General features: G+C 35.3%; 1 protein-coding gene across 4 annotated transcripts in view; it reads left to right on the top strand.

Annotated features, from left to right (window-relative positions):
- LOC134743174 (four and a half LIM domains protein 2-like) overlaps positions 1 to 26,031 on the top strand; it is a 179,336-nt gene that overhangs the window by 147,849 nt on the left and 5,456 nt on the right. For 3 of the 4 annotated variants that reach the window (XM_063676552.1, XM_063676551.1, XM_063676553.1), the window contains one exon: positions 2,348 to 2,522. In XM_063676552.1, the coding sequence (XP_063532622.1) occupies positions 2,348 to 2,522 (175 nt within the window). Of the gene's footprint in view, positions 1 to 2,347; positions 2,523 to 12,587; positions 12,940 to 26,031 lie in introns of those variants that run through there. The other variant, XM_063676554.1, reaches the window with a different exon arrangement.

Raw genomic sequence — 26,031 nt, 5'->3', positions numbered from 1 at the left:
AAAGTTACTCACATTCGCCATTTATATTGTATCGCAATTATGACTCTATTTTTTTTATATACTACGTCGGTGGCAAACAAGCATACGGCCCGCCTGATGTTAAGCAGTCTCCGTAGCCTATGTACGCCTGCAACTCCAGAGGTTACATGCGCGTTGCCGACCCTAACACTCCTCTCCCTCGTTGAGCTCTGGCAACCTTACTCACCGGCAGGAACACAACACTATGAGTAGGGTCTAGTTTTATTTGGCTGCGGTTTATAAAATGTGTAACCAACATGATATATATTTAAAATTAGACTAGGTAGGTGTTGGTATAGTCTACATTTCATAACTATTTATAAATATGTTCTGAATACGTAAAATAAATTCTACTTACCCTTGACCAGTTTTTGTTTCTAACCTATTTCACTATTTGTTAATTTAGTATCATGTCAGTTGGAGATGTTTTGTACATGTTAATTATACCTTGTCTGTTAGCTAGTTACCTACTCCATTCAATTTAGGTTCGCGGAAACATCATTCTTATTAGAATCACGAATAAAAGAACTCATTTGTGTGATTTTATTTTGGGTGTATTAGTCGTAGGTATTAATTAAAATAGTGTCATACAAATTATCTGAAGAATTTCTACGTAGACAAAGTACCCATCTCACAACAAATGATATCTGACAACTGACAAATGAAATAATGATATTATGACACGAATATGATGTTGATTTAAATATCGTATATATTTTATAATTATAATTTATTTTCAAAAAAGTATGGTACATATTAAACTTATATTAGGTTCGCCAAACTTACTATACTTTTAACAGCGAAATGAGGCACTCATTTTCAACGTTAGTACCTCAATGTTACTCAATATTGAGATTACTCACTAGTCCGATAATTAGCACTAACTATGTCGAAAATTTAAAGGGCCACATGTACTGTAAAACGTTGTACGATACATTTGCGAATGGGTAATTCGCAACTCGTGTCACAACGTCGTTAAAACATTCCCTTCGGTCGTGTATTAATTTATCGCTACTCGTTGCGAATTTCCTATTTATCGCACTTGTATCGTAATGTACAAACAGCAACACTCTTAACTGCACATCGGTGGACCTTATTACAGAAGGCGGTCCACCTATGGACAGTTAACTGTGTGGGCGATGGTACTATGAACAAATTGCTGTTACATTCAATGATATTCTATTAAATTTGTCCCATCTAATGATAAATGACATACACGAATACTCCATTAGAGAATTTCCATAATTCTTATGTGGCTGGTGATAACATAGGTAAATTAATTCGCAAACTTTATTTTTAATAACAGTTAACACGTCATTGTAAAATAAATACCTACCTACGTATTTATAGGACAATGTAAACTTTACATGTATAAAAATAAGTCAAGTTTCTGTAACTTTTTTTGGCCAGGGATCCTATCTTAACCTACTTCTATAGTTACTTTATTAGGGTTCCGTACCTCAAAGGAAAAAACGAAACCCTTATATCGTGCGTCTGTCTGTCTGTCTGTCCATCTGTCACAGCCTATTTTCTCCGAAACTACTGGACCAATTAAGTTGAAATTCGGTACACATATGTAAGTTTGTGACCCAAAGATGGGCATGTAACGTAAACAAATTAATTTTAAACACGGGGGCCACTTTTGGGGGGTAAATGAGAAAATTTTAAAACAAAGTTTGTCAAACTATATCGTGTTACATATCAAATGAAAGAGCTCATTGTGAGAATATCAAATATATATTTTTTTATAATTTTAAGATAAATAGTTTAGGAGTTATTCAAGACAATTATTTTTATTATTACTTCTGGGTCAAAAATTTTGAAAAAATACACAAAATAGATCTTTACTTATAGATCACCGGAAAACCTATTAGAAATGTGCAGTCAAGCGTTAGTCGGACTTAATTAGTTTTTGATCCGACCTTTTTTAAAGACATTTCACATAAAAAATACATTGTTTAAATTGTGTTATGTACGGAACCCTTGGAACGCGAGCCCGACTCGCACTTGGCCGGTTTTTCATAAGAATTACGTTTCATTGGCCAACCAATCGGGCGAACAAAAAGTAGCTTACCATGCCCATGTTTTGTATGGCGTGATAGCGCTTAGTATTAAAATACATAAGTATAAGTTATAGTACCTATATATAGAAATGTAGCTGTAACAATAGAGTTACTGGCAAATTGACCAGACTTACAAGTGAATCGATCATCACCCATTAGACATGTGACGTGATCTGTCAAGTAGTATGAACATTTTGCCCTTTTTTCGTCGTTTCTTCGACTTTGCAAATTTAATAGCAAATTGTAAATGCCGTTCCTATTTCCAGGACCTGTCATACAAGGACAAGCACTGGCATGAGGCGTGCTTCCTGTGCGCCAAGTGCCGCGTGTCGCTGGTGGACAAGCAGTTCGGCTCCAAGCTCGACAAGATCTACTGCGGTAACTGCTACGACGCGCAGTTCGCCAGCCGCTGCGATGGCTGCGGCGAAGTGTTCCGCGCCGGTAAGTACTTCTTTATAAGAGATCTAGACATGTTTGACTTACAACTTGACGTTCCGATTGTAGAGCCTTTGAAAAAGTGGTGAAAACTTCAGTCATAAAAGTAGAGATAAAATGTGATGATTTATTCGTCTCGTTTAAATTGTTGGAAACCACGAAATGTCTATTAACTGTATCGAAGAGCCCTTATATTAGGACTGAGCTTAGACATTAATGGACAATATATGTAAGCTACAATTTATGTTGAATATTTTCATTGGCAATGAATTGTTGTACCTACTCGCAGACTACGTAAACCTATTTAAAGGGGGAAAGATAAATAAATGTTTAGGTACCTGACTTCGAACACTAGAATACGAGAAAAAAATACTAAATAATTGTTTTCAAAATCCTATCACTTAAATATTTATTTATACTTTATACAACTTTTTCTTTTAATTTATTACCTCCGTATCTAGCCCACCCATATTTCAGTGACATGTCAACGTCCTTATCTCTCTGACACAATGCCTATTTTAGCGTGACCTGTTCAATACAAGCTGCCGGGTGTGTATAAACCATATAAAGGCGTATCTCCAGCCAGTAGCTCAACAAGGAGGCGTTAAGGCCGCGATTCAAAGAAAACAACCAATGCCAATGCCATAACCTCGACCGTTTTACTTTTAAACCCCTTTATGGACTTGCACTGGCCGCATACAGTAAATTTGATTGAGTTTTAGTGACTCATTTTACCGCCTGTTTTGTAAGTAATTCAGTGTCACGGATGCCGTTTGTACAAACTATGCTCAACATGTTAATTATCTTTAATTGTATTAAAGATGCCACATAACTGAATACGAATCCAAATTAAATCACAGCTCTGACATAATATGCCCATAAGAGTAATCTAATCGCTAATAAACTCGCAGTGCGGGCGAAACGAGGGAAATAAGCAAAACAGTCGTAAATTGTGAGTGAAACGACGCCAAATGAGCGCAAACTGGCCGTGCGGTGTCGTTGCGCACTTACATGGCCTCTTTAATTGAAATTGGAACATCACTAATGGATTGAAGAGGATTGTTTGTCTCTGGTTTCTATGTGTATAATGTCCTTATATACATAAAACAAGAGAGTATCGCGATAAACCATCGATAAACACAAACAAATTAAAATTGTTAGTGGTCGGTCATGTAGGTACCTCACCACAGTCATTTTTGTCACGCACAATGACCTGTAGCTTAAGGTATTTGACCCGATAAAAATGCAGTTAAAACTTAAATTAAAAAAAACTTTGCTTTGTTATTTGTGCGTATAGCTTCTTCATTTCCTTGTAGCTACATATAACACATATATGCTAGCATATATGTCCGGCTTCTATAAAAACAAATTATCTGTTAAAATTAAAAAAGTAAGAACCAAAAGCTAATTTAACCCGAGGTACATGATACCCGGTGTTTTCTTTCGTTGATATTTTAGAAAGACTGATGAGGGCGATAAAACACCCGGATATTTTAGTGCCACTGATTGTGTTTTTAAAAAACCCGTCCATATTATTACTGGAATCGATTTTAGGCAGGCATCGATTACATACGATTAATCTAATTACAGTTTTGGATAAACATAGTTCATTTTAAAATAAATATATGGCAACCGTCATCATTAGAGAAATGCGAGATTACTTCAAATCATTTCCTGCATGGTGTTCATAACATACCGCAGTAGTATTTGCAATTTATGTATATGCAAAACATAAAAGCAAAACTTTGATTACTCGCAAGATTTACTTAATAATGTTAATACATTTCAATAAAAAATTTAACACCCATTATACGTTACCAATAAAACTTTATATTAATATATAAAGTTTTATTGCTAACGTATAATGGGTGTTTGCGGACTCACAATATGCACTTAAATAGACTTACAAATAAACATAAAACAGAACGGTAACGAAATTTGAGTTATTTAGAAGTGTAATCAATGTAAAATGAATGTAATACGGCCACGTGTAATATGACGTTTTTAGGGAAAATTTACATAATCGTAATACCTCTATTTATAATGGCACTGCAATTAAATGGAACACTTAAACTCTATCAAGCTAATAGTTACAAGTTCCTAATATAACCACCGAAAATTGAATGTGCTACATACTGTTTGATTGTGATGGAGAAATACATAGATATATATGGGCTTTCCGACCATTAGTTTCTTAGGCACTACTTGGGCTGGCAGTGTCATTCGGAAACATAAAGTCAGGATTAATATAACACAAAATTAAATATTTCTATTAGCGCGAACCCTTTTCTTGGCAATGTATCGTACAAAATACATAATTTTACACCCTCTTTTTGCATTTATCTTCTACTAGCGACCCGCCCCGGCTTCGCACGGGTAGTTTAACTAATTTATACAAAACCTTTACAAATTATACATATAAACCTTCCTCTTGAATCACTCTATCTATTAAAAAAACCGCATCAAAATCCGTTGCGTAGTTTTAAAGATCTAAGCATACATAGGAACAGACATACATACATAGCGGAAAGCGACTTTGTTTTATACTATGTAGTGAAAAGAATTATTTTTTGCTCTATCAGGCATAAACGAGGTTTGAACACACGATTTTTTTTTATTTTCCAAGAAAAGGGTTAAGCTCACACATAAAGGTGAGCTTTATGCGTGTTGGAGCGCACGCGTCCAATACGTTTTTGATATAATTTACATACGTTTTATACACACTTGAGAATGAGTTCCTCGTTGTTTATTGATAGATGATGTCACTTGTTTGGGGTCAATTGGAAGCCTATTGAATCACATCTGCGTTAACCCCGCATGGCTTCTTTATCGAGTTAATTGGAAATCTGTATCGATTTTGTTGTGTATTCGATAACAAAGTCAACCCTTGCCCCGTTTGTACTGGAATAAATAAATCTAATTTAAAATCGGGTCTATCGCGAATTTATTTTGTTTCGACACAGGTTTTACTGGTCGTGGTCGCGGCTAACTGGTGTCCCAGCAAAATGTCAACAGAGATATGACATTTTAAATGTGATTTAATATGTGTTCAAAACGCGAAAGTTTTAAATGATATAAATAAATCTAAGTTTGAAATTACTTGCTATAATTTTTATACCACCCACGTTCTATTTTAGGTGACCTCGCTAAAACTAAAAAATCAAATCATAAATCTTTGATGCACTTTTGGATTCAAGGTCATAGATTATTCCCAAGCGAAGTCATTCATAGCATAACGTTACTTAAGACAGTTGAGACCATCAATTAAGTTTTTGCCTTTGGAGTTGTACCTCTAATTGATAGATTGAATTGCTTAATTAAAAGATTGAAATCCTACAAATACCAATTGAAGTAAAGTACTAAGTACCGTATAAATAGTATAGGCAGGAACAATAACCACGTTTTTGCGAATCTTATGCCGAATGTCTTTTCAATGACTCCCACGTCCACACGATGATCCAACCGAATCGCGGAAGCGACTCAATGACTCATGTAATTACATCGATTATTTTAATTTTAACACCAAAGTCGAATTCTCATAGGTAAACGGGGCGTTCGAATATTTATCTTCTCATTCCTACAATCCTTGTGCAACTTGAGTGTGAGAGAGATAATTTAGCACCGGTAAAAGCGCCGTTGTAACTGTTATAGATAAATACTTGGTAGTCCGTTATAAGGATGATTTCAAAATAAGAAATGTGAGGTCCGGTATGGCGAGTTAGGCTATAGATGTGTGAGTAACCTAATCTCATACAGTTATGGATTAAAGCATTTCTGTCTTCAGGCAGTTGACCTTTGAATCTACGACATTCGTAGAAATCGGTGATGTCAGGAACATATTTTATAATAACCCAGCTACGACTTTACTGCCTTGCGCTGACCTATGTTTTTTACGAGAATTACGAAACTGCATTTTGAGACGTTTTATGTTGTATTTGCAATAGTTTGTGCGCTTTATAACATAAAGATATTATCTTTTTAATTTCTCCGATACAAACGTAGTCCCCACCCCATTTTCCTCTCTGGATATGGACATTATAGAAAATATTTTTACGCAATTTGATGTATTAACCCCTTCGTTTTAATTTTTTTCGATTTTTTTATTGTTATAAGAGTTAGGAGCTTTTAATATTTTGTATGGAATTTGTTTTTCGCTCCTTACTCTTATATTATAATAATATGTAATATGGTTATGGCTATGGTTAATATCCAAGAAATTGTGTAAATTTATTTTCCATAATGTCATGTCATTATTGAAGAAAATGGTGACTACGTTTGTATGCAGAAGCAGTTGTTTATATAAAATGTTTTATCATATGTTATTGTTTTAAAACTTACTTAAACTAAACTTCAAGCGTGCCGTCTAAGAAAGACATAAGGTATGGTCTACCACAATATGGCATGCAAAATCTTAGACTAACTTAAAATAATAATCAAAATAATCTAATTACAATTAAAATGTCAAGTTATCAAAATATTCATTCAGATTATAAAATGGTCTTATTAGTAGAAATGATTTTAATTTCTTGGAAAAGTCAATAATATCCCTAATGCCCTCATTTAAAAAATTATAAATTTGAATTCCCATGTATTCCAGACTACTTTTGAAATGTAAATAATTTTTAGATTGTGGTAATTGTATGTCAAATTTATATCTTAATCTAGGGTGTCTATTTTTGTTTTTACATGCAAATCTGGTCTTATTTTTATAAACAAAAATATAGACTAAGTATATGTAAAGCGATATCACTGTCAATATTTTTATGCGTCACAAATAGAGGATGGCAATGTTCAAGTGGCTTCGCCTTATCGACATATCTCACAGCCTTTTTTTGTAAAATCAAAACAGGTCTCACATGGACACAGTTACCCTAGACCTCAAGGCCATATTGCATTAGGCTTTCAATTAATTAAACTTTCTATTATTGTAAGTCTTAAAACTTTAAATTATTTAGAAACATTGTCTAACTAATCCCAATAGTGCAAAATGTCAACATAAACATGACACAACTTATGTCCATTACTATTTGTCAAGTGTCATATTGTGACATGGTGAATCACCGTGCGTGGGCCGCAATAGCCATCAGGCTCTATAATCTCAATAATGCCGTAAATTTACGATTAATAATATGCCGGATGCCGATTGACCTTGAGATTAGGTTCTAATAAGCCCTATACAACATTAGGAAACTGGGTTAGGAGTTAGTAAAGTATTAGTTTTTTGAACGATAGTGATCTGGTGATCAAAGTTTTGTCATAAAGATGCAAGATAGAAGTGAGGTGGGGCAATTCATTTTTAATATCTTAATCGGCTTTGTTGGTAACTATTAGAAATGTTTTAGTGGAATAAAATGTCAAATTTAACTAAAGTACCTGTCTTTTTGAAAAACATAACAGTACTCGTAACAGGCGTATTAAAATATCAATTATAGGAGATGAATTAGATCTGGATTAGATATGGATCGGATCTTATTCATATCCTATAAATTGTAATTTTATTTATTTATTAAAATACGCCTATAAGTATTTTAATAAATGTTTACTCAGTCACGTATTTTCCAACAACATTTAAAATAATTACAATATTCTCGTGGAAAAATACTCTCGCAATATCGATAAATCACGCGCACGGCATCTTCCCCCGATTTCCATACAAAAACGAAATCATACCCACCTGGAAATACAGGCGTGGGCACATCATTAGTATAACCAATACAGCACACATTGGGAAAAACTAACGTTTTCTTATTTCTACATGCATACAGTTGTATTTCGCCTGTTTATATTTTATAAAACTGTCTCGAGTTTACATATTTGCCTGAACAAAAAGCAGCGTCGCTACGAGTCGGAGTAAAACAGCGAGGTTGTATGAAAATAATTTAGTTCCAAGTTTGTCCGTTTCCTTCAATAAAGTTGTATTATTAGATTTGTGGCAGAGACAGCGTTTTGTTTTAAATTATTCATTGGTCCTGCGATTAAATCAGCGAGTGATGTATTGAGCTCTCCGTGTAATATTTTCGTTAATACTGTCACATTACTTAATATTGATGAATGTTTGATTTTGGAGAAAACGCCCAGTGCCCATGTATTATATGCGTATAAGGGATTAACATAATATATTATGAGTAGAAATTTTGAGGTTAACAAAATATGAACTTAAGAATTTTTGATTGCTAAAGTGAACTGGTCTTCGACGCCGGTTTTCGTGTGAGCTATGTGTGTTGTTTAGCATGTCTAGTTTTACAGTATTTAATAGGTAACGAAGTATTTAAATATAGGTATTTTATTTACCCCAGCTCATATAACTAGCGAGTGATAAAGTTACAAATAATATTATATGCTGCGCAAGCCTAAACAGCACTAGTAGGTACTAGAGGTACTAATAGTGATTTACCGAACAATCCAGCAATGTTGAATGTCCAAACTACCAATGCCGTGCATGTTCGCTTTACATACATATTTAATTTAAACACGGGCAGATGGTAGCCGGCTGTCCTGCAATGTCCATACCGAATGTATACTGTGTGTCCATCCTTTCTATTGCTACGATTAAATTGTTTAAGTTTCCCTGAAACTTAATATACTTTGTAATCATATTGGAAAAATGTTTTCAGAGAAAGAAAACAATTGATTGTTTCCCTTTTTGGGCAGAATGTGTAAGACCAAAAGATTTTAAGATCATACATAACAGAAAGTGCTGTCGTAAATGCTCCCTAATGATATAAAAGTAGGTTGACACTGACCTGGATCTCAAGTGCATCAGTGCTATTAATTTATTGCCCATCAGGCTTAACACCGACGTAATGACACCTGTTTCGGATAAGATAATTTTAAGACCTCATATAAATGATGTATTACAACAGTATAAAATCTAACTGCATATTTTTAGAACAACTGAATATACAAGGCTGTAAATAAATAATGATTTTCTAAAGAACATTGTGATTAATGAATTTTTTATATGAACTATGAATATAAATAAACAATTTTTTTGTATGTATTATGTGTATCTCTGTTAAGATAAATATATGCAACTGTAATCAATATTCTTATGTACATAAGAATATTGAATTTTAATATGATCATTTTAATACAGTTGCATATGTCATTTGTACTCGTAACTTAGCATATTTTTTCAAGTATTATTAAAATGCCCCTAAATTTATAAAGATGAGGTAATAACTAAATCGGATAAACAAAATTTATACACAAATTTATGAAGGCGCGCCTCGATGATGCGTCACAATCTTCGCTCAAGATCGTCCAAACCTGGCCAAACCTGGGCGGAGCGTAGACTGCACATTATGTCAATCGTCCATATATCATAAAATTTATTTAGAAATATCATTAATTAAATTTCAACTTGAAAAACTTGTACACAACTTATCTTAGAATACTATGAGGTATATTTGAGTATAACGTTGCATAAATAATATTTTACTTTGAAAGCTTTATCAACTTTCAGACTGAAAACTTAGTTTTGCAATCAACTGCGTGTTTCTAACCCATTAGCGCCCATTGTACCCACTTGGGTACACCTGGTTTACGGTGTTAGAATTGTTAGATTCGATTTTCTTCTGTAACTCAACCTAACAGCATTAAAAAACCGGCCAAGTGCGAGTCGGACTCGCCCACCGAGGGTTCCGTACTTTTTAATATTTGTTGTTATAGCTGCAACAGAAATACATTATCTGTGAAAATTTCAACTGTCTAGCTAACACGCACGGTTCATGAGATACAGCCTGGTGACAGACAGACAGACGGACAGCGGAGTCTTAGTAATAGGGTCCCGTTTTTACCCTTTGGGTACGGAATCCCAAAAATGGTGCATGGGTTCCAAAAAGTGGGTGTGGGCGCTAATGGGCTACATTTAGATAATATGTATATTTTTGACTGAACTTAATGTTTTGTTAAGTGTGCAATGTCACCACATAACATACATATATTATATATTTGTTTTACAGCTTATCGATGTTTACTTCCAATGCATTTGCAATACATATGCATAATTAGTTTGAATGTAAATATATTTCTAGGTTATCTGGTTCTATCAATCATCCGTCAGCCCACATCCACCCACAACCACAAAGGACTCTTCATTTTCTTGCCACCTTGTTCTACTAACATACTCGTATTCTATTAAATGTACATAATACAAACAGAAAACAAATTGCGCTTTTGGCATCTGATTTTATGGAAAATGGTGCTGCTGTCACAGATTTTATTGAGTCATTATCATTACGCAATACAAAAATAGGTCTCTCGATATTTTCACAGTAAATATACAGATAAAATATCCTAATAGCTCAGGGATATTTCTTTTTGCTGATGATGTACACTACCGCTCAAAAGTATTTAGCCACCCGCAATTTTCACCATACAATTGTATACAAAAATTATTTTCAAAATCATACTGTTCGATCGCAGGCAATTGTTGCCAAAGACATCCTTTAAAATTTCGAGTTTACTTTATGGAACGATTTAAAAAACCCTTATGTACTAGTTCATACAAAATAAAACGATTTTGTACTGGAAAACGATTTATTTATGGATTTTTTACGCTTGCCATTTGGTAAATAGGCAATGTGCACATCATTTTGAAGCTCCGATATGCCTGTTAAATTAAAAAAGTAAACTGCGCAAAAAGACTGTTACCCGACTGCGACTTAGCGGTATAATTCTGAAAGTCGATTTTGTATACAATTGTATGGAAAAAATTAAGGGTGCCCAAATAGTTATGAGCAGTAGTGTATATAGGTAGGTTTTTATTACCTGTCGGGATTGCATTGTATGTAGTTGTATTAATTGCAGCCGATAGCTACCCCAAAGGCATACCTAGCTATAGTGTAAGAGGATGATGAGATTAAATTTGAATTAGAATTAAATTTAATCAGTGGCTGAATATAGGCCCATACTCGATCGTAGGAGCATTTTTTTGGTTATTTAGTTAGTTTTTTTTATTGGCGTTTGGTACTTCTGTTTTCTATAACATTAGTAAGACTATAAGATTTACGTGTCTAACACACGTGTTACAATTATCGACTGCTTATCGTCTGAACGTGTCTTACCTATTCATACGGTTCATATAAAAAAAGTTGTGAGAAAACGTCTGGTTAATCTGAAATGCAAATTAATAATTAAACAAAAAAACTATAATGGTAGTGTAGTAGTCACTTTTTGTAGAGATTATGATTATGTCATTAATTATATAAAGACCATAGTTAAAATATACATGTTCTAAACCTTGTTTAGACAGTTCAATAAAAAAAACTAATAGATATGTGTAATGTACCTTTGCAATGTTAGAGGAGTACATTACACATACCTACCTATTAGCAAATTATTTTAACAAGAAGATAAAGAGGTAGGTAAATATCTTCATATGGATTACATACATTTAAACTTATTTTATTTTAGTTCCTTATTTGAAAAACATATTTTGAGTTTACTTAACAGGATAGGGGAAGATCGATTCTTACAAATCTCTACATTATGGAAAATATTTTTACACAATTTGATGTATTTTAATCATAGCTATACCCGACCGCTGAATTGAAAAAAATCAAACGGTCGGGCATAGCTATGATTAAAATACATCAAATTGTGTTAAAAATATTTTCAATAATGTTAATATCCAGAGAAGGAAATGGGGAATACGTTAGCATGGAAAACCGGTTTCGAGGCGGTCGTCCCCTTTCGTCATAACATAACGTACACACACGTCGTAACATAGGCACCTAATTGTCTTAAATTTAAAACGGGATAGCAGTTCACTTACATTTAATTTAAAGAGCAGATAACCCGTGTCGTATTTATGGTAGGTAATTAATTCCATCTAATCAACTCCGGCCATACTTTTACGGTAAGCTCTACAGTAATTTGAAGGTCAAGATCCACATCTGTTGATCTATGACACGACAATTAACATGATTGATAATGAATTGTTTCCTCATTACAAGCATCTCTGCAGTAAGTTATCGCGGTGAATCCACAGCCTACACCGTGCCTACGCCTCCCTCCGCCTATCGCACCAACCAGCCAGCCAGCAGCCACAGCCAGTAACGTACTGGCCGCCGAGAAGCCTACACTACGCTCGCGTTTAAAAAGAATAAGTCGTTTTTGGCGCGCTTTTCAACGTTAATCGCATACGTCAATACGAACGTCACCATTCTATTTTCTTAATATTGAAGGACTTGAGTAAAAATGTCGGCGGATGTGTTGAGTGATGATTTGAAATCTCGTCTACACTTGACGACAAAAACAGTAGGGCAAGATAGAATACGAAGGGCGAGGGAGAATAACGAGGATGTCGCCATATTGTCTATGTTCCTGCCTACCGCCACAGCTGAAAGGGAAAACAAAAAGTTCTGCTGCGCCATGAGGGACCAGTGCTTCCTTGGAGACCCAAGGAAAACTATTGCAGGTTTTTTTATTGTATTTCATATATGAAATTGTTTTAATTACTGACAACATCTTAATGAGATGATTGTAGAATTCTGCAGCTGTTTCAATATTATTGTTTATAAAATATACCTTGCATGTAGGCATAGGTACAGGTAGGCATGCAATTAATGAATAACAATAGGTAATAGAAGATATATGTATCAGGTATCAGTACAATTAAGTGACTATTGATTATTACGGAAGGAATGTCCTAGTTAAAGTTAGTCTTAAAAAGCATTAAGTAAAAATATACAAAAAATATGTTACTGGCTGATTGATTACCAGCCGTCTCCAATGCGGCCGCGGCCGCCCATTGCCATGTAAATGCACCGAAACGTTGTTAACCGCAGACGTCATTCGTTCAAAATAATTATTAAATCATTCATTCGAATGCTGTTCGAGTTTGGCATCCGCTATTTTAGGGTTCCGTACCCATAGGGTAAAAACGGGACCCTATTACTAAGAGTCTGTCTGTCTGTCACCAGGCTGTATCTCATGAACCGTGATAGCTAGACAGTTGATATTTTCACAGATGATGTATTTCTGTTGCCGCTATAACAACGAATACTAAAAAGTGCGAAACCCACGGTGCGCGAGTCCGACTCGCACTTGGCCGGTTTTTTAAATGTGTTGCCAAAATTGGGGACAGTTTTCTTGTCATACTTCCTTTTTAGATACGTCAAAGACGAACCCAAATATGTAGATTTTGTATATGTACAAAGATCTTTCACAGCAATCGAGATACGAAAAAAATGTTTTTAGACAATGTTTCAAAAATCATAAGAAAATAACTTATTCATTTCTTTCAAAATCCGGTAGACAAAAATGGAGATTAAAGATTGAAGAACCAATGGCCGTTTGTCTTATAATTCTGTCTGTAGTGCAAAAGTAGTAAATACGATTCAAAACTTGTCAAAAATCGATGAAAACCTCGGGTAGCCCCTTAATAAAATACCAAACGAAATGATGGCCGCCAGCCCCATAGACATATCCAAATTGAAATCCGAAAGTATACATAATACAGGTAGGATCTCTAACTGAACTCATATGGGAATGTCTATGTCTGTCTCAGAAATCTGTCGGATAAAATTTACAGATCTTAAGGAACTGCCATTATGAATTCATAATATTCGGATCTGAATTTAGCCAGCACAGTGATCATTCACACTTGAATTATTTTAGAATTATGGACATTCAGATCAGAATTCAGATATTTCTGCGAGTACAATCCGAATTTTGTAGAAACAATGCGTAATATTTATTGCATTTTTTCATCCGCAGAACACAACTCACGCTAACTGACGTCCATCTTTATACTATTGTGCACTTTGTTGTAAAGACTTAAAATTCTTAAAATAAACTTTTTTAATTCATACACGTCCCTCTCTGGCAATAAACAGGCGTCAAGTAAATTTACATTAGTCACCCGTTAATTCTAAGCCGCACCATTAAATCGTTCGCTCGTAATTGAATGAACGTCTATGTCGTCTATCCTTTCATTCAATTAATCTTGTCATTCAATGAAATGAAGGCCGTATTTAATTTTATTAGTATAACGAACACGTATGCAGATGTTTAAGCAGGACAAAGGTTTTTAAACAATGAGCCAGTATATTTAAATAATATTATAATTCAAACAAAGTATACATACATATGCCTTAACTTATTAAAAAGATGATTTTATTCTTAATTTAGAAACCATCATTTCTTATTTAAGCCCAGAAATCTTCCACCAATTTAACATAAAATTAAAGTACGTTACCTTAGCTTAGGTACCGTATCGTTTTGCCTTTTTTATTTGCATATTCGAAACCGGCCAGCAATTGCCAATAAGAAATCTAAATATCTGTCTGAACAAGGCGCCAAATGTTAACAATACTCATTCATGCACCTGTAGTTGTCCTGAAGTAGTATCTCACTTGACATTCCGCACGGAAAATGTATCTTATTGCAGTTAACTGAAGGATTACAACAGCACGAAAAACGCACAACAGTACGTAGCTTGTGGAAAATGTTGTACGCAAATTTGTTCTATATTGACTTTACCTTTAGAAATATAGTCGGCGGTAAAAAAAAATGTTTCGGCCGAAATTTTGAGATGTATTATGTAAAAACAGACAGTTATAGTAAATAATTATACAATAACGACTTGTCGGATTTGTTACCTTCACCTAGTTAAAGCTTAATATTTGATCAAATTTAAGCAATATCGTGCAGAAAATAACGTTCAAGATTTATTTAAAAGACTAAAACAAAATAACGTTGGACATTTTTCGGTTAACTATTAGGTAAGACATCGCATGAGTAACAAAAGAGGGGAGCTAAAATTATCGGCACGGTAGTATTTATCACGCTGTAAATAGACTACGTTAACTACCCATTCTATGGTAACTATACCGTCTATAACTATTGATAGTCTAGCTAGGTGAAAGCATAATAGCGTTTAGGGAGATGAAACTACCATCCAGACTTAAGGCGATTTGACGGGTCCCGACTGATTGTAACCTAATTTCACGACCCGTCTCGCAAATACCTTTGATGAACTATCTATATATCGATCTATTCACACACATATACATAAATAGCTACATTACACGTGTTTAGATACCTACGCGAAACACACGCACAGAATTTAGGTGCACATCTAGGTAATATTTACCAATAATATAGATAACTATTGTTCACATTGCATCAATTCAATCATTTGCTTGGATTAAAATTGTACGGATCATAAATATTTCAATTTGTGTTTATTCTCATATATGAGTGCCATAATCACTACAATTACATAATCGTGATGAGTGGTGAGCTTTATATTATTTGCCACCAACATCACAACATACACGCTCAAAATTAGTTAAGTCTGTAATTAACCCAAAAAGCTTTTTTTAGACATATCTATTGATAGGTACGACGTAAAACCGAGTCGTAAAGATCTAAAGAACTTTTATAGATTTTATGGCCATACTAGCCGGGCGGATTGAAATAGTCCGCTTAGATAGTTACACAATTAATCCCAGTATACAAACGTATAAAAGCTCACTGAAACTATTATTCATTGCACACAGCGCGTGCCTTAAAAGGGGAAGCCGTGCCAGAGATGGATGATCGTTAAAGTTTAACACTACCCATTTCAAACTAAAATTGAATTGTGCCCCTTCTTGATGCTACAAATATTGAGTACCTACATATCTACGATTTACGTAATGCTATTCATAAAGCTACGATGCAATAGACATACATATAGGAGCACATCACACATTATACTTACATAAGAGTCTAGCTTTGAAGATTAAATATACAAAGATATACATTAACATTACGCACGAACGCAATTAAAAACAAAATTTCGCTATGAAACTCGACATAAAGTTAAACAGCTCGGAAATGCTTAGGTATAAATCTGTGTAATACCGTAATATCCGTTCAGACGTCCCTGGCTGCTAGCGCCCTCCGTGCCGCTACATTACCTTTGCTCTCCTTTAAAAAAAGTCGTTTATGACATGCTGGAGAAATTAATTATATTTAGATATACATAATCAGCAATTTTAGCAGACATGTGGGTATACTAAACTTCGCATAGTTAGTCCACCTAATATAAATGCTACTGACACATGTGTATATAAATACACCCAAATTTATGAATAAATGATTTAATGTACACGTAATTATGGCAGATATACAGGGTGGCCAAAAAATAAGTTGCACAGTAGAATCCCAAAACCTCCCTGGCAACGGGAATGCACTTATTTTTGGCCATCGTGTAGATTTATTTTATATACATAACATAACAGTAAACACAGGCTCAATTAACATCGATTCCTCCACCTGTGGCTTAAACGAGTGTGTATCTTTATAAGGTTGTTTACATTCAATTTAAACAAACTGAGGTCATTAGGTACTTTCGAAGTAAAATTACTTTTGGTGTTACGTAATTCGTAATGTATGTACTAAGTATACTAATATGGTGTTACGAGTATAGCACGATAATTATGCAATTTTTGAGCGTTGTCTCTGAAATTAATTAATTGAACAAGTGGGCGTACTCGTTGATATTTCTTTCTGTGTAAATAAGTTTGTACCTACTTATAATTTTACATTGACGCAAATTCGCATTTCTGACTCGTTTTGATTAATGGCTACATCATATCATAATTATACTCATTAATAACAAATTTTACTTATCTTTTACTTATCACTAAAAATGTAATAAGTAACAGTTACCTACATAATATTATGTTGTTTATCACATTTTCTATGTAATTCATATTAGTTTCGGAGGTTTCTGAGATGAGGATCGATTACGTCTTAGATTCTCTTTTTTTATAAATAAAATAGAAAGGCCGAGATTCAACAATACGTCATACTTATTATCTTCCTGGCAATCAATCACAGTGACATTGTCTGTCCGCTATCACTGAGAAAAACTTCCGGCGGAAGGTTGCCGGCGGCGGCGCGAAGGAACATTGCCGTCGCATAAGGAACAGATGGCGGGCCGCTCGCCTTGACCACGACAGATAACCTCAGCCACCCTCCGACGAGGAAAACATACACATGTCAATGCACATGTGCAAGTTCTTAACCAAAAAACCAACACATCAAAAATGATAATCATTTACAGAAAATGCCAAACGCAAGTTAAATAATGTTTGAAAATGCCGATACGTTACATACTCTTCGATTGGCGATTGCAATAGTTACTGTAAGACTGCCATTTTGGCTAGGCCCCCAGAACGAGTTCGAGTAACAGACGAACCGATGGTAAAATAGAAATGGGAAACTATTCATGTTATAGTATTGTTTTGTTACGTGTTCATCAGTCGCAGAAACAATCAGCGCCCTTGAATGGTATGAAAACAATGCATTGCCAATTCTTATCAAGCGCGACACGTGGACGCAGGTGAGCGAACTGCGTGCAAAGGAACGTGCTCGATAAAGCTTCTTGATTGGCGCGAAATTAAATTCCACATTTGAATGTTTACAACAGTCATTCATTGATTAAAAAAGAGTTTTTTCGTATAGCAACAATAATTATCTTTCCAAAGTTTATCCCACCGAAAACTACTTCAATCATAAATATTGAACGTCTAGTTACAATATTTCAATGGCTTTAACGTAGGTTGTTGTCGTCCTATGGTACCCCATTGGTACAAAGGGCCTTCGTGAGACGTCGCCATCCGCTCCTGTCCTGCGCCTCGCGCTCCGCGTCCCTCCAACTCAGTCCTGCTGCCCGTAGCTCAGCCTCGACAGTGCGCTGCCACGTGTGCGCCGGCCGGCCCTGTCGCCTGCTCCCGTGCGGCTTCCACTTGTAAGCAATCCTGGCCGTGTTGTCCTCTGGTCTTCGGAGGGTGTGCCCTATCCACTTCCGTTGTGCGATTTCTTATTTGACCGGGACTTGGTGGCATCGATTCCATAGATCCTTGTTGCTGATAGTATTCGGCCAGAATATGCGTAGAATGGATCTGATGTATCTGATCTGATGACAAACACTTGCAGCTTGCCCATCAGACCCTTTGTCTCCTTCCAAGTCTCGCAGCCGAAGAGCAAAACAGACTTCACTATGGAATCGAAGAGGGAAATCTTGATCCGCCGTGTGAGCACGTTCGAATCCCAGGCCGGTTTTAGCTGGGCAAAAGCGCCTTTGGCTTTCTTGATCCCCACGTCGACGTCGTCATCAGAGCTGTTGGTCACGGTTACGTTCCAAAATAGCATTATATTAAAGAGCTAACATTTCAACTACGTTAACGGCCAGCAATATAGTGGATGGCATACGAGCCCAATTCCAAAGAAAAACCGCAAACCGATTTACATTTTAGCCATTTGGCACACGCATACTAGAGGTGAAAATAAAATTGTTGACCCGCAGTTCTTAAGAAAAATTCCCTTAGGAGTCATATTTTTTTTGTATGTGAAAAATATTTTTTTTAGAGGTGAAAATAAAATTGTTGACCCGCAGTTCTTAAGAAAAATTCCCTTAGGAGTCATATTTTTTTTGTATGTGAAAAATATTTTTTTTAGAAACCTATCGCGTGTGATATGAAAGGGCTTTTTGTGTATATTTTTTTAATATTTAGAAAAATTAATAACACTAAATGTATAATACAAAAAGCGTGGTGTAGGGTTGGAGCCGGCGTAGTTTTTATCGCGTATATATATATATCTTTACTTGAAAATAGTTGTAGTGTATAACTAGCCTTATGAACCGATTTTGCATGTACAACCAGCCTTAAAGTTTGTAGTCTATGATTGTTCATTATTTTAGTATGTGGGTATTTTTGCACTTTGTAATTTTTCCTCAGTCACCCGTTGACCACGAACGCTGTAAAGGGTTCGAAACGTCGGGATGTATTATAAATTCAATATACGCGATATAATCCGTTTTCATAGTTTTATTTCAACACTAAATGTAATTATTTTCAAACTTGCTTTCTTGGGGTTAAATATGAGGATATCACGTATCATTTGTGGTGTATTGTACAAAAAAAAATCAGCAATATCGTATCTGGAGGAGCCCAAATTTGGTATGTTTTGAAATTTTTTGTTTTAATTAAAAAAAAAATTGCTAAAATCTAATGATGTGGTATATTTTTAGAATCGCCTCAAAAAACCCTCGCATAGGATACCACACGCGATAAGTTTCAAAAAAAATATCCCATACAAAAAAAATTGTGACAGCACTCCCCTAAGGGATTTTTTTAAGAACTGCGGTTCAAAAATTTTGTTTTGACCTCTAGTATGCGTGTGCCAAACGGCTAAACTGTTCATCGATATGCGGTTTTTTTTGCGTACACCCTCCACTAATAAAACCAAAAGTTAGATCGGAAAAAGTACCTAAACCATCGCGTGGGATTTTTTCATTACTAATCCAATTTTACCTTTGTTGCCAGATTACAGAAAGCAACTATTTAAACTACAATTACTTTGGAAATAGTATTAGCGTGTTTTTCCTTCGACATTTAGATTTCGCTATCCATGACCTAGTCTTTGTAAACTTATTCTGTCATGCAAAATATTAAATAAAAAAAACATTTATTTCAGGTCTTACAAACCCATATTTTAACACATTACAAAAATTACAAAACGAAAAATAGAAAATAAAAAATGAAAAATACATACTCTACAATTTCACAACCATCTAGTGAAATTGCCATCGAAAGCTTGTCTTTACCTTTAGTTTTTAAATGTTGTAGGTAAATCCAGAGTCCAAATTGAGACCCTTCTTCCTTGAGGATATAAGCTAGCACTAATGCAGTAAGTTTACGGTCCCTAAAATATAGTGGCATAACATACCATCAATACCAATTTGTAACATGTAGTTTTACTTTTTAAGCGCATCTAGAAGAGCTATAATACAATCAATACAATAGGGCATTCAATAGCCATTATAGCCAATAAATAGATGCAGTGCAAATATGGGAAACTAAACAATACCTTGTTTAACTCTTTGGCATTAGTCATATAATGCTTCTTTAGAGGTCGAGCAAGCTATTACTTGTTCTATAAAAAGTAGACGTATAGTGAAACTAGTTATAGCAAAACAGCTAAACCATGCCACATATTTTTGCTGTATATAAAGGGGCCCACTGATTACCAGTCCGCTGGACGATATCGACCTGTCAGTTGTTCGGAACTGTCAAATTTTTGTTCTAACTGACAGGTTGATATCGTCCGGCGGACTGATAATTAGTGGACCTCTTAACAACAACTAAAATATTTGTTTACTCTGTATGCCCTGGATAAATAATATTAACAATATTAATGAAACCTCTGTATTCGTCTTAGTAAACACATACTTATAATATGAATTTACTCAAATGATTTTTACGCCTTGGACCCTAATATGTTAAACAAAAGCCATTGTTTCTTTTATGTGAGAGGAGGGCTCTCATTTTGAGCGCGTGGCAAAGTAACAATATCGTTTAAAAAGCGGCTGTATCGTGGTGGTTTTAAGTTTCAAATATATGTAACATGTTTCGTTAATGTAGGACGATCGACCACCTCAATGAAGGCGAGCGCTCATATTATTACATAGATTTGAACCTTTAAACCACCACGATACAGCCAACGACATTGTTGCTTTGCCACGAGCTCAAAACGGGAGGTGACAAAAGAAACAATGGCTTTTGTTTAACAGATTAAGGGTCTTAGGCGCGTAAAAATCATTTGAGAGAATTCATACTATACTCGTGAGTATATTAAAAATAATTTAGACATTAACATTGAAGATATAGTTTCTGTATTACTAGCGATAATCGAAATACACGTTTAGAGAAGAAACGTCCTTAGGCAATACAAATGACCCGACAAATCTAAAACTACCACCCGATATATTTTATTTTAATTTTACAAAGCTGAGTTGTAAGATTCTAACACACCACCATAATTGAACATCAACTTTTTGCACAACAAGTGTAAACAAATATCGATATTAGTTTAAAAAACAAATCAATAATTTAATTACATGCACCTTAACAACTATGTGTGAAACTAAATACCAATACACAGGGTAGGCAGTACAACGACACACGTTTTTACAAGCAAATGAAAAACTTCGCTCACCGATGAGCCTTTAACATTGACCTTGCTATTTGTACTTAATGACGTAATCATAGACAAACTTAAATTTGCGGATCAACAGTTACACCATCAACAAAGTAGTAGAGTTATTTTTATGCCACACTCTGTCTCCGAATGGACTGAGATAACTTTGTAGTGTCATAGTTCGGGTTCTAAAATAAACTAGCATACATTTACAAACGTATCATTATGATCAATAGCTGTATTGATCTAGTAGTGAGTGATGACATCATCTGATGTCTGACACTTGACACTAGGGAGTACAAGATGATAGTTTAGCTCTATCCATGTTGTCCTTTACTTTTGATACCGAACTATATCATGTTGCAGAAAATATTGGTTCTATGATGTTTTAATTACTTATTGGCTTAGCGCTACGACACTTAAAACCATTTCTTTTAAACAGATTTAAGTTTGCAAATCGATCAGCAAATACTTTTGTTCATGTAAAACAGACCTAATGTATCTACTGTACTGTTTGTAAATGTATAAACAGACAATACAATTACCGACGACATCCTTAACAACTACTGCAACACATATGTCTAAACTTTATTTAATTTTAACAAACACATACATTACACTTTGTACATTTCGTGTTCACAACTTTGCGGTTAGGACTTTGGCCGCTAATAAAAACCCAAAAGATAAACAGGGAGTGTAGAGGGTTATGAATTTGATTGAAAAGGTTAAAAACAAAGGTTTGACCGGCCAGAGATTATATTATAATTGAGAACATCGTTCACAAGTTTTTTGACATAGAACTAAACAATTGTAACTCACTACCTACCCCAAAATTTTCAATTTGTGTTATTGATTATGTAAATAAATACTTTATTATTGTAACCAACTTTCAATAGAGTTGATACAATCATGCCTAATTTTAAATTCTTACGTTATATACAACATATACAATTAAAAGTTGTCCAAAACTTCATGAATCAATGCCTGCGCGAAGGCCGGTGATGTCATGGCGACGGCGACGTGGGATCCTGTGTTTGCCGTCACTATACACGGCAAATACGACTGGGTACGGTAATTGGGCAAATATTAGCTTCACGTGGCCAAAACTATCGAACACAGAACTTCGTTAATCCAACATGTTAGTGTATTACACCTATACAAACAAAGGAACGTATGGGATGTATTAAGATTTACCAAAATCAGTTTCAGTTCAGTCAGTTTATTGTTTTGTTTGTTTATTGTATTCTGTCTTTCCTCTTCAAATAATCTACTACTAAAGGGTATTGAAGCCACATGGAATTATGCGGCCCGATTCGAACAATACTTGTAAGATGTCACAGCGATACGACATACACATACATATACACACATTATAATTTTTTTAAACCAAAAGCGTTACTTTTGACTCTGACAGATCAGTATCGTATCGCTGTGTCATCTTAAAAGTATTGTTCGAATCAGACAGATGGGTATCGTATCGCTGTGAAATCTTATAAGCATTAGACTTATATTGACCGGGATATAGACCGTGATTACCTTTTGTATTATTTGTGAGCTCCCGATATTTCGACGCAGTTACATGCATCATGTTCACGGGTGACTGAAGATAGCGGGTGGGTGTCAAAGTTGTGTAGACAGCGCTCTGTCTACCCTCATTCTTGCGCGTCGGCTGCGTTCACTTTCAACGTTACCAACGGTCGCATTCACACTTGTTGGTCCGATCGCGTTCACACTCGTTGGTCTGTCCAAACACATTACACTCACGGTGTCACTACGCGTGTTTGATTCGGATATCACTGGTTTTTTACACAAACAAATCACAGGATTCCACACATTTGACAGTTTAAACCCATCTTCACGATTGAAATTTTTGTATTTGTGTATTTCAACGGCTTCTCTTACCAATCTTGGTATATAGTGGCGTTCTGTCGAAATGACCTTGGGACTATGCAACTCGATCCAGTGATTTATACCCGACTCAAGGAGATGCTGAGCAATAGCTGACTTGCGAACGTCATTGTTCTTGACCGCAGCAATGTGTTCTTTAAGGGTAATCACGGTCTATATCCCGGTCAATATAAGTCTAGTGAAACTAACCGTGAATCATTCAAAACTCTAACTTATAAGCATTGTTCGAATCGGGCCGGCGGAATCCAATGATAGCTCCGTCAGTTAGGTTGTACAACCTGCTGAATGTGCTACGGCGTAGCAATCGTAGAACTAAGGTCCTGCAACGCGTAGCGACTGTGTATTTTACTTGCTCCATTTATAATTTGTTTGTATTGTACACCGCTATGAAACTAGATTAAATCGTATATGAGAAACATTTATCGCTAAACAAAAACAATTCCTCATTCCTATTAAATGTTATTAATGTATTGTGTTCAAGTAGGTATATTAGCACTATGCCGTGCTCAGCTAAGCCACTAGTTGAAGGAAATCTTGTAGGTACCTGATATATGTATGTATGTATGAAACTACATCCTTGAAGCACTAGAAACGTCAAAAGTATCAATTTCCGTAGCTTTAAGACGAAAGGGGACGGCGGCTTCTCCATACAAACGTAGTCCCCATTTTCCTCCCTGGATATTGACATTATGGAAAATATTTTTACATAATTTGATGTATATTAACCATAGCTATGCCCCGCTATATACTTTCGACTTTTTGATTATTATAAAAATTAGAAAGCAAAAAACAGATTTCATAGAATTTTTTAAATGCTCCTAACTCTTATAATAATTAAAAATTCGTAACAAAGTAACGTAGGGGCATAGCCGTGGATGATATACAACAATACTTATTTTATTTTACGCGATTAAGTCCCGTCGTTGTAAATAATAATGAGTAAAAATCGTGAAAGTTTAAATCAGTGATATACAACAAATTGTGTAAAAATGTATTCAATAATGTTAATATCCAGAGAGGAAAATGAGGACTACGTTTGTATGAAAAGGCGATTTCGCGCGGGTCCTCCGCTTTCGTCTTAAGCATTCTAGTATCTTTGCGAGTAAACCGCAGTCTCGGTATCCAGTGTCCTGTGGTTGGGTTGGACACACGGCTCGTTGCGACACGAATACATAAATAACATTATGCTCCACTTTTTATTTCTTATACAAAAAGTCAAGGTTTATTGTTTGTAATATTAGAGCGGCTGACCTAGTAGATGTATAAGTAGTTTTAACGCTTTGGGTGTAAGTATTGAACTACCCGTGCGAAGCCGGGGCGGGTCGCTATATTAGCTTTAAATAGCTATTAGAGTATGGTTTTTATGGAATCCTCAACGCCAGAAATAAAAAACTGGCAACATGTTTCTTATCTTATCACTCATGCATTAAGGTAGACTCATGCTAGAACGGCCCGGGTTCGGGCCGTGGTGTCCGATACATTGTTTTCTATAGAAAACCACTTCCAAGCCTCGGTGATCACTTGATGTTTTCTATACAAAACCAAGTGTCGGTCGCCTCGGCCTGTCCCCGGACCGTTCTAACGTGAGTCATCCTTTATTTTTAATTTCATACGAAAGGCCCTGTTATAAATCTACAGAGCCTTACCTTCATCGAACTCGATTTTTAATGCAATTCTGTCACCGCGCAAGCTGTTCAATTACGAGTGGCACCGTTATTGCCTCCCACGTCAAATGCCCACTTAGTCACGGACGGGTCGAGGTAAGGATGCCGGTCCATTGATCACTACTGATTTACACTAAAGTTGCAGTAGCAGCAAGCTTACCACCCAAATTACTTGATGGATTTTGTCTAACTACTAGACAAATCCAAAATTGGGTAAACTGTTATAATGCCTGTCCCTCTACTCTACAGTAAAAGGCTCCTTGAACCTTATTTTAAGGCAGGAGTGGTGTTTTTTTCCAAGAATAGAGACCTATAACTGTCATTTAAAGGAACAATTAGTATGTAGTATATATTTATACCTTTCGGTAAATCGTACATCGGATGTTGATTCGAACAGGCACTTTAATTTTAAAACAAAGCGCTGAAAGGTATTTGAATATTCTATTCTGCATATGTAGGATGCGTGCGAAACTGCGGATATACGTATGATTACATAAACTGAACTTAATCTATGCCTCAAAATGCAAATTGCTAGTCGTGTCAGAGGAACGTTTAGCGTGGAATTGTGCTGCAGGCCTTGTGTGTATTTAAGCTTCAAGCGTTATATCGCCGTGCATAATAGGTACACCAATTTAATTAAATAACGGCTATTATTCGCCAGCAACATCTGGCTAACCATGCTGAAGATTCAACTAACATAATACCTACGTTGTAAAGTAGGCACAAAAGGAATATTTCTATATATGTAATGGTATAATTTAAGAATGAAACTCTATCGTTTCAGTGAAAATAAAATATTACATATTATTTAGTTTTCCATAACTTATGCAGCTTGTACTTTAGGTAGCATTAGGTTACAAAATGTAGATATTATTTACCTCGGCCCACTAGCAAGCCACTCATAACCTTTTATTTAATAGTTTTCAAATATAATTTATTAATTACTCGCTTTACCCTAA

This window comes from Cydia strobilella, chromosome 7 (assembly GCF_947568885.1).
Source record: "Cydia strobilella chromosome 7, ilCydStro3.1, whole genome shotgun sequence".
Taxonomy (NCBI): domain Eukaryota; kingdom Metazoa; phylum Arthropoda; class Insecta; order Lepidoptera; family Tortricidae; genus Cydia; species Cydia strobilella.
Note: the sequence above shows the minus strand (reverse complement) of the source record. Positions and strands in the feature narration are given on the sequence as shown.